We start from the raw sequence: 9,934 nt of genomic DNA, 5'->3' as shown, positions 1-9,934 counted from the left end.
ATCTCCTGTCTTGGGCCTATTCTGCTGTTTCAGCAATGAATCATGGCTCCTCCAGTTCTAGGCTTGCTGACCCATATTTAAAATCTGAAAAGAAAGCCCAAGAGTAAAAATGCTTCTTGCCTTGTGGCATTCAGCAGCTCAGTGTCATCAGGATGGGACAGCCTGAACTGCAGTAACTTGCTTTCTTAATTGGCCCTTGCGGACAGCACAAAGGAAACCCTTGTAATTTAGTTATATGATTGATTCCCTCCCAGTCTGAAGACCTAGGCGGCCAGCAGGTCCTGCTAGGGATGTAATGGCAAGGATTTCCTGACTACTTTCAATAAGTGATGAAGCCAGAAAAATTAAGAGCGTTCAATGATTTTCAGCATTAGATATCTCACTGTAGTTTAATCCAACTGTTCCAGGCAATCCTCAGAATTTGTTAACTAAGAAGAACACTTTTAAAACATTGACTTTTCACAAGATGTGCAGTCAACAGTCCTTTATTTAAAGGTTGCAAAAAACATTACAAAGAATTCACCTTCCTTTGACTAAGATATGAAAAACAAAGCAAAGCCCAAGCACAGCATAAAATCCTATTTACTCCTATTTTCAGTCACCTTCCAATTTTCTTAATGTTAAACTGAAAATGTTGAAAATCCAGTCTTCATATTGCCTCTTCCCCAAATCTGTGTCTGTGCAAAGTCCTATGAACTCATATGCTATGCATGTCTCTCTACATCTGCAATTTTAAATAAATATGACAAGGATTTTAAGTTCCAATTGTGCATTATGCCATACAGGACCTTGCTTAAGGTGGAAGGACACACGATTCTAACATTTGTCAGAGGTTGTTGTTTTTTTAAAAAGCAAAACATTCCACATAAAAAAGAAGTGTACCACCATCTCCCTCCAATACATAATAAAGTGTGCCACATTTACCATGCTGGGCAAGGTAATATACTAATGTATGTCATCAGTTCCTTTTTTTCTGAAGCCTGGCATGCCGTTCTGTGCATTTGAAGGTAACCACCACAAGCCCACATTCCATGTGAAAAGTTTACATAAAACATTTCCCTCTATTCTCCCCCATATGCTGGCAAACACAGTATTTGCCAATTCCCTTTGAACCAGGGAATGAAAAAGTATATTGTAGGACATTCTTTTTAAACATTCAGAGATGTACGCATAACTGCATTTCTCTGGCAAAAACCTGAATACAGTAGGCACACCTCTGTTCTGCTGAATTTTGATCACTTTCCTGCACCCTTCCAAGGAGTCCATGAAAATGTGTGAAATACAACACAAAAACTCTGGAAATGAATGGGCATGATCCGGTGCAGGAGAATCACCTGCACAACCCTTATTGAGATGGATACATTTTTATTATTATTTATTTGCAGACAGCACTCCTTGTGGGCTGCTCTTAATTCTGTTAAACTTTCATTAAGTATTAGTAGCCAGAAAGACAACTTTTAGTGCCTTATCAAAATCACGTTGAAAATCCTCCCTCATTGTAGGGGTCAACCTTATCAAAATCAAAGATTTATCCTTCCTGCTTCAATATGAAATAGTATTAATGCTGTAATATTTTAAAATTGCATCAGTTAGACGTTTCAGTTCTATACAACATTAAAGGGGGGAGATTGTTCTGATGATCAAATGAGAAGCCCATAGCAACAACAAAAAAGTAATAATAATAAAAAAGGTGAAGCACATCCAGAAAGCTTGAGGGAAACCAGCTTGCAAATGCTGACTTCTCAAATCAAAATACTTCCCCCACTTTCCCATTTTACATTTTTGTTCTTAAGTTTTTTTAAAAGCTGCTCACTGTTAACATCTTACTTTATCACCCCCCAAGCTCAGAGCCGCTGGAAAAAAACTCTTGGGTTTTTTGTTTGTTTTTTACAAATATATAAATAAAAGCATACAATCTTGTGAGAGTTCCCCTATTATTCTGGCTCCTAATATGCCCCCTGAAAATGGCAGTGGGGCTGTACATTAGTAACAAACTTCCTGTTTCATAGGTTGAAGGGATGCATTCTGGGAGGAGGGGGTGGGTGGGTCTCCCCTTCAGCCGGAATCCATAGTAAAGAGCTGGATGTCTTGTGGGCTCCAGTAAAGTGCCACAGCAGAATTGTACACGAGGGACCAGACGTAAGGGATGAAGAACTCCTCAGGTTGCTCCTCTTCCACGTATTTAAACTTCAGCTCTGGAAATTTCTGGAAAGGAAAAGAAAGGACAAGCAGAGAATGAATGAATGAATGGATGAGGGAGACCCGAGAAGTCAAATCATTTCATGGTGAATGCAACACGCGAGAAAGGAATTAATTCTTCAGGCCTAAAAGGAGCAAGTCGAGGAGGTTGGCAAGCTATTTGCTTTCTTGGAACACAGATCGGCTGCTCGATTCCAAGGTTCTTATGTTTTGTATCTACCCAATGTTCAGAATGCACATTCCAGTGGGAGAATGGCAATTATGTTGCCCTTTGTTCCTCGTAATACTTTCCCATAAAAGTTTATGGGGGGAGGTGGGAGGAGGAGGAGGAGGCTGGCCTTGGGTCGCCTGCATTGCTTCTGTTCTGCCCAGCCAGCATCCTTCCCTCCCTCTTGTCCAGTAAGCGTTATCCAAAATGTATCAGTTGCAGAAGCACTCAATATCGCTGCTCATATTAGCCTTTCGGAAGAAATGCATCAAGAATCTTCCTGCCGTGCTCCTCGCTGGGCTGGGACCAGCAGTCACTTTCTATGGTCCCCCCTTGGTATTTATTCTGCAGCTACAGCCAAAACCAGGCTTCCTCAACTTAGTGCCCCCCAGATGTCTGAACTACAAATCCTGGCCAAAGACATGATAAGTATGAAGTGGAAGCTGCCTGCTTTCTGGCATCCCTGGGAAGAGCCATGCAAGAGCCACACATGTTATTTCATGTTGGGATGCCCTTAAAGGGGAAAAACAAAAATCAATGAGCTCCCCCCCCCCTTCCTTTCCTTTTTTTTTTACTGACTTCTAAATACTGCCTGTGTCAAGGGCTTGGCAGGAGTTCAGACAAAAGCCACATTTCAGCCATCAGTTCGAGCGAAGATAAAGCACGTCCCACTTTGTTATTTATAATGATGTGGGCAAGGCTAAGTACAAACTGCCGCACTGTGACAGAAGCAGAGTGAGACTGGCAAATAATAACGGGCAGTGAGAGAAGGCAAAATCCCAGTGAGGAGAGTCAGGACTTGATGTTCCTGGGGGCTGGATCCCATATTACCAAGTGGTCTGAGGCCAGCCGCTTCCTCTCACAAGTCCTCCAATTCATTGTGCTTCAATAAATTAATTTTTATTGTTATTGTGAACTGCCTTGAGGTGTTCTTTTTTTATGAAGGGCGGTATTGAATTTTTTAAAAAATGATTAAATGTGGCCAGAGAATCCTATCTCCACCTAGTGCCTTCCACAGCCGCTGTGAGGATGGGTGACACGGCGCTTGACAGACAAAAGCCAGAGTTGCTTTTGAGTAAACATGCACAGGGGTCAGGATGTAAAAGTCAAGACCCAAAGACCAGCATGCAATCTGGAACTGCTGACTATATAAAATCTATGGGCACTATATAAAATCTATGACTATATGGGCACAGTTGAACACTTCTACGTTCCATAAATTCCAATGGGAAAGATTTCGTCACATGCGGGATCGTTCCTTAAATAATGAAGCAAAATAATAAAAAATGTCTTCCTGTCAGACGAATAGACATGAATACATTGTGGACAAACGGTGTGCGCACACATGTGTTTGTGTCATGACTAAATTAAGTCCCACTGGTTTCAATAATCTAATTATGACAAAATCTGGATCTAAACCACAGATGACCTTCTGAGCAGGCTATCCGTTCTGATCCCCGAGAGGCCACTGTATATATTTCCAGGCAATTATCGTCTTTGTATTGATCAAGCTGGGTGCTGGCAGGTGCCAGTGTTGGCATCTTGAGAGACAATGGAAGAGGGCACCATCAGGGGTAAAGTCAAACTGCTGGTGAGTTTCAGTGCCTGCTCTAGAGACCAATACACGGGTTCTCCCAGCCAGAAAGGCAACCCACAGTGCTTATATCATACTCAGCGCCAATAAGGTTGAGCTTATAACTTTTAAGTGCTGCTTCCCGTGATGTTTTTGCAGCATTAGCAGCACCCAAGGGACCTCTCCGGGACACAAGCCTAGGCAGGATATGTAGACCCCACTGCAGGCAATTCAGTTTTACTGTCACATGAAATAAGCCTGGAGGGAAAGCCCTCTTCTTGTGCTGCCTTCTCTCTAAAATGAAACTGCTCAGTCCAGTCTAAGCCTGCTCCCCCCATGCCCTTGTAATGCTAACATTATTTGCCTAAGCAACCACAAGAAGTCTTGTCCTCCCTTCCCGAGAAAAGCTGAGTCTGAGCAGGTGGCTGGAACAGGACTATGTAGCTAGATGGGTCCAAAGTTTACCAGACTGTCTGAGCCATCAAGTCTGCGATAGAATGCAAAACCACAGGAAGTCCCCATGAACAGATGCAAGAGCCGCAGTTTCACTGCTACTTTAGTGCATAACCCCCCATAGGCACCCAAAAGATCATGCAGATAGCAGGAGAAGATCATAACCCTTTGCTCCAGTACATTAAAGATCAGCCTATAGCCTCCACCAAGGACCTACTGCACTTTGCAGTGTCCTCCTGCTTACCAGTATTTATATATTTAAAATATTTGTCTGCCATCCTTCCACCATTCAGCCCTCAAGACAGCTAGTGTAGAAATGCAGTTCAGGGGGAGAAAATACAAAACAGATCAGAAAAAAAACTAGACTGAAGTTAATTTTTTTAAACTTCACTGGATTAAAAGAGAAGCTCATTTAAATAAATAAATAAATAAATAAATCTAACCTGATGCTAAAAAGGAATGAAAGAGGAGTAGGTCAACATCTCTGGGGAGAGCACAGCACAACTTGGGAGCCATGACCGAGAAGCCACACATCAAACCTCAAGGTGGGAGCACCAGAGCAGGGTGTCAGATGACCACCTTAGCCAATGGGCAGATAGATATGGGAGAAAGTGGTTTTCAGGTAGCCTGGCCCTAGGCTGTTCAAGACCTTATAGGTCAACACCATCTCTTCAAATTGTGTCTGAAAACCAACTGGAAGCCACTGGAGATTTCTGAGCAATGGAGTGATAAGTTCCTAGCACAAATGATCTCTCCCAACAGCTTTACACGAAGAGTTAAAAAATAGCATAGAAGTCAAAATAGAAGACTGCGACACCACACATCTTATATATCATGAAACGGAGTTGGTCCCCTAGCACTGCCTTCTGAAATCTACTTGAAAGACAGTGATGAAAGGACCTTGCTCAGTACCATGAATAAGGTCACTGTACCCATTACAGATGGGGAACAAGGTCTGGCCATGGCTGTAAGTTTAAGGGGGGCTTAAAAAATGTGAGGCCAACATCTAAAAACAGAAGAAGGTGCTAATGAATTTGTAAGGGACATCAGGAACATGCTCCCTCACCATGCCTCTCATGTGCCAATGTGCCTGTATGCTTGATGTTAGTGAGAAAGGGGTTGTATGTGCACAGGACTCAGACAGGGAATCTTGACTATGTTGTTGTTTAGTCGTTTAGTCGTGTCCGACTCTTCGTGACCCCATGGACCATAGCACGTCAGGCACTCCTGTCTTCCACTGCCTCCCGCAGTTTGGTCAAACTCATGTTCGTAGCTTCGAGAACACTTTCCAACCATCTCGTCCTCTGTCGTCCCCTTCTCCTAGTGCCCTCCATCTTTCCCAACATCAAGGTCTTTTCCAAGGATTCTTCTCTTCTCATGAGGTGGCCAAAGTATTGGAGCCTCAGCTTCAGGATCTGTCCTTCCAGTGAGCACTCAGGGCTGATTTCCTTCAGAATGGATAGGTTTGATCTTCTTGCAGTCCATGGGACTCTCAAGAGTCTCCTCCAGCACCATATTTTAAAAGCATCAATTCTTCGGCGATCAGCCTTCTTTATGGTCCAGCTCTCACTTCCATACATCACTACTGGGAAAACCATAGCTTTAACTATACGGACCTTTGTAGGCAAGGTGATGTCTCTGCTTTTTAAGATGCTGTCTAGGTTTGTCATTGCTTTTCTCCCAAGAAGCAGGTGTCTTTTAATTTCGTGACTGCTGTCACCATCTGCAGTGATCAAGGAGCCCAAGAAAGTAAAATCTCTCACTGCCATCTTGACTATAGTTACTTACTAATCCTGAATATGCAGCAGTCAGTGGTCACAATCCTGCAACTTCCATGTTCAGGAGGAACACATGAAGGGTAGTTGGATCATGTTCATCCCCATGGGGGATAAAGTGGTCATAAAAGCTGATACATCTTGTAGCTTTTTTTGATATTCGCACTTAAAAACGTATACTTTGAACATGACAAACTTGTGTGTACAAACCCATGTGTGTTGTGCTATTGGCTAAAGCTCCCTACTGAGCTTTGCAATTAGTGGCAAACACGTTACTGGGGATCACAAGGAGAGGGTTCCTGTGCTCTTATCCTGCTTGTGGGCTTCCCTGGTGCACTTGGTTGTTCACAGTGGTAGCAGAATGCTGGACTAGGTAGGCCTTTGGTATTCTATGTTCTTATGAGTTTATTATTGATCCTTATGTGGAATGGTCCCAAGATCCCATGCTTTACAGCTGGTCTTTGATTTCCACTGCCCCGCTTTCTTTCAACTCTGAACAGTTAAGGTATCACAGTGAATCTCAGTACAACATACAAGATGTGTTCACTGCTTTCAAGATGCTTATGCCCTCCTCTGCTACCATACAGCAGACAAATAATTCATGCTTTTATAAGGAGAAAGTTTAAGCGCCCTGGAAAAACCTGTAATATTTTATTTACTTTAAATGGTTTCAATTTGTGCAAAACTAACTGAAAGCAATAAACTCAAACTTTTGCAAACAGCAAACTGTTCCTTTGAAGGCTTATTCTCTTGCTCAGGCTGTCTGCAGTGGTGCTTGCCATTGTCTTTTCTAGAATATTAGGCAAGTTGGAGATCCCCCTGAGCCTCACAAGTACACCCCCCCCTTTTCAGGTTCCACTGGTACTGTTTGCATTGCTTTCCTTTTGCTGCCGACAGAAAGTCGCCTCGACCTGCATCAGCTGAAAATGGGGATGTGATTCGGTTGAAGTGTCCACATGGTATGCAGCTGCAGAGTCTGCCTGATAGTATCTTTATGCCTTTTTTTGGACTTACAGAAGAGACATCAACTGTGGAAAAACTCACAGTCAAGAGAGACAAAGCAGACCAGTGGAAATTTACAGGGCAAAGCAAGTTCTGTCCCCTTTCATCTGCAGGCATGCCTTGACTATAAAGCTCATTGGAGCTTTAATGCTAAATGAGTTTAAAGAGCCAGCCTCGTGGCCATCTCTCACAAATACAGGGTACTCTCTCGCATTGCTCCCTAGAAGTTGCTTATGGCTAATAATGGTGCTCAGTGTGCCAGCCTGAGCAGAAAGTAGTTTTGGCACCATATTCCTTTGGCATGGGAAGAAGCACAGCTTAGTAACAGAGCTAATCTTTGCATGCAGACTGTTTCAGGTTCAAACTCTGATCCACTGTGCAACTCATGCTATGGTGGAAAGAGCTATAAAATCAAGAACTCTCAAGCTGAAATCCTATTAGCTGGATCACAGCAGCTGAGATCAATGGAACATGATCACAAATCCCAGACAAGAGATTATTTAGGTAATATGCAGTTCCCTCAATGTTCAGCAGCAACTTCATGAGAACTCCTAGGACTATATCCTAAAACCCCACATGGGAATTTGCCAATTGTGATAGTTACTGGCTTGCCTTTTGAACTCGGCACCCAGTTCATAGGACCACAACTAGGCTGGGAATGCAAATAAACAAGTCTTCTCCAAAGTGTGGCAAGCCATCTCATGAAAGCTATATGGAGGTAAGTCCAACTAAAGAAACAAATTGCAGATCTGCTGCTTATTTGTGTGGATAAAAGTATCAAATCTTGTAAGAAATTTAACACCACACATCTCTCCTACAAAATGCACACACATATAGGAAAGGGTATTTCATTTATGTATCAAGTAAGGAACTGGTTTCAAGAAAATGTCCTTTACCAAACTGACTTGGTTTGGTTCTTTTAGTCCCACAGCAGAAACATCTGGAATTGGACAGTATTTAAGACGTTACCCCATCAAACAGATCCCTGGTTAAAAATAATAATCAGATAATTATACAAGGCCACCTTCAACTATAGTAGAGGGTATGACGATACAGTAATTTGCAAACAGCAAGGTATGACTCAGTTTCTCTGCTAGTATGAGAAGTAGAGGCAATTACCCATATGCAGAGGTAAGGACACTTCTGCCAACTAACCCCAAACCAGAGGAAAAAAGGACAAAGGAGGGAAGAAGACATAGATAATTTCCACTCTCATTTAATAGCAGCCAAACCCCTTTTCACTCTTAAATCTGCTGAAACTCACAAGGCAGAGATATGTACATAAAACACAATTCCATTTACTAGATCAGCTAAAGAGCAAACAAACTTTTGTGCAAAATGCACAAAATTCTGCAGGATGCGGACTGGGAAGACATACAAGGCAGTCCAATAACAGGGATCACCTTTGCTACTCTGTGTGCCCTTCATATTCTGGGACAAATATGGATAAAAGCCCTTTCTAAACAAAAGCATGGAAAGTAGAATTATGTGCTTATGTAATGGAGACTAAAGTGTACACAATCTGGGAAATGGAGAAAGAGGTGTTAACTCCGTACAATATTCATTTGGGTCCATGGGGGTAACTCCCTGAAATAAATAGGTGCTTTGTCTTTTTATGTAGGGAATTACGTGGGCATGAGGAATGATTTCATAATGGGATTAGACAGACAAGGGAGGGTTATGCACTACGTGACAGAAATGGTTGACGAGGAAACTGTTTCAAGGCAGACATATTGGGAAACAATTGAGGAAAATGACAAGATCCCTCTAAACAAGCAAGCAATAAACTACTGACTAAAAAACAACCATAAAACGTTCTACTTCCTGACCTTGCTAAAGCATTTGTGATCCCATTTAAGCATACAAAGTGATTGACTGCTCAGACAGATAAGTAAAATCCCTTTGTATGTTTCTGAGTTTGGGGAATTAAAAACTGAAAAACAGAATAATCCCCAGACCTGCATTAACGCAGTCATTGCATATTGTCATCTTGCCCTGCCATACAAAAGGAGATGAGCCTATTAGGGAGCTACCGGGGACAACCCTTACTGACATGAAATGGACATCAATTGCTTCCTAGGGAGGGATTTGAAGAGGACACATATCAGCCAGAGGCTATTTCTGGGCATGCCATGAAAGCATTGCATGAGCTTTAGAGCTAAAACGTCTTCTTATTTCATTTAAATATGAAAAACTTTACAAGGTAGATGACGATTAGTGCCTTCACCTGCACATTAAACACCTGGAGTGCCAAAGAGAGCAATGGCAAAGCAAATGCTCTGTCTGTACCAAGTCCCAGTTTCAATCACTCTTGTCACTTAAGTTTAAAGGACCACAGGGAGCAGAGGAGGAAAAGACCTGTGCCTGAGACCCTGGAGAACCTCCCTCCCTACCAGAGTAGATAGCACTAAACTAGATGGACCAACAGTCATATGCTCATAGAATCCCAGAATCCCAGAATTGGAAGGTACCCCCAAGGGTCATATAATCCAACTGCCTGCAGTCACAACCAAAACATCCCTGACAGATGCTCATCCAAAGTAGACACCAAGGTCTGTGCTTTCCCAGAAATACCACATGCTATAAACTTGAGCACAAATATTTCCCCCAAAATGGCACCAAAAAGCCAGCACATTTTGCTTGCTCAAGTGACTGTACAGTTAACCCTTCACAAGCCCCATGAAAACCAAGCATGGGCATTTTTGCCTCCTGCCTTTCCTTGCC

General features: G+C 42.5%; 1 protein-coding gene across 3 annotated transcripts in view; it reads right to left on the bottom strand.

The window, feature by feature from the left end:
- Nucleotides 1-469: 469 nt before the first annotated feature.
- DYM (dymeclin) overlaps nucleotides 470-9,934 on the bottom strand; it is a 160,924-nt gene continuing 151,459 nt past the window's right edge. For all 3 annotated transcript variants that reach the window (XM_088653131.1, XM_088653132.1, XM_035100631.3), the window contains one exon: nucleotides 470-2,205. In XM_088653131.1, coding sequence (XP_088509257.1) covers nucleotides 2,056-2,205 — 150 coding nt within the window. In that variant the 3' untranslated portion in view covers nucleotides 470-2,055. The remainder of the gene's footprint in view (nucleotides 2,206-9,934) is intronic.

Source organism: Zootoca vivipara, chromosome 10 (assembly GCF_965207765.1).
Source record: "Zootoca vivipara chromosome 10, rZooViv2.hap1.1, whole genome shotgun sequence".
NCBI lineage: Eukaryota > Metazoa > Chordata > Lepidosauria > Squamata > Lacertidae > Zootoca > Zootoca vivipara.
This window is presented reverse-complemented; position numbering and strand designations above follow the sequence as displayed.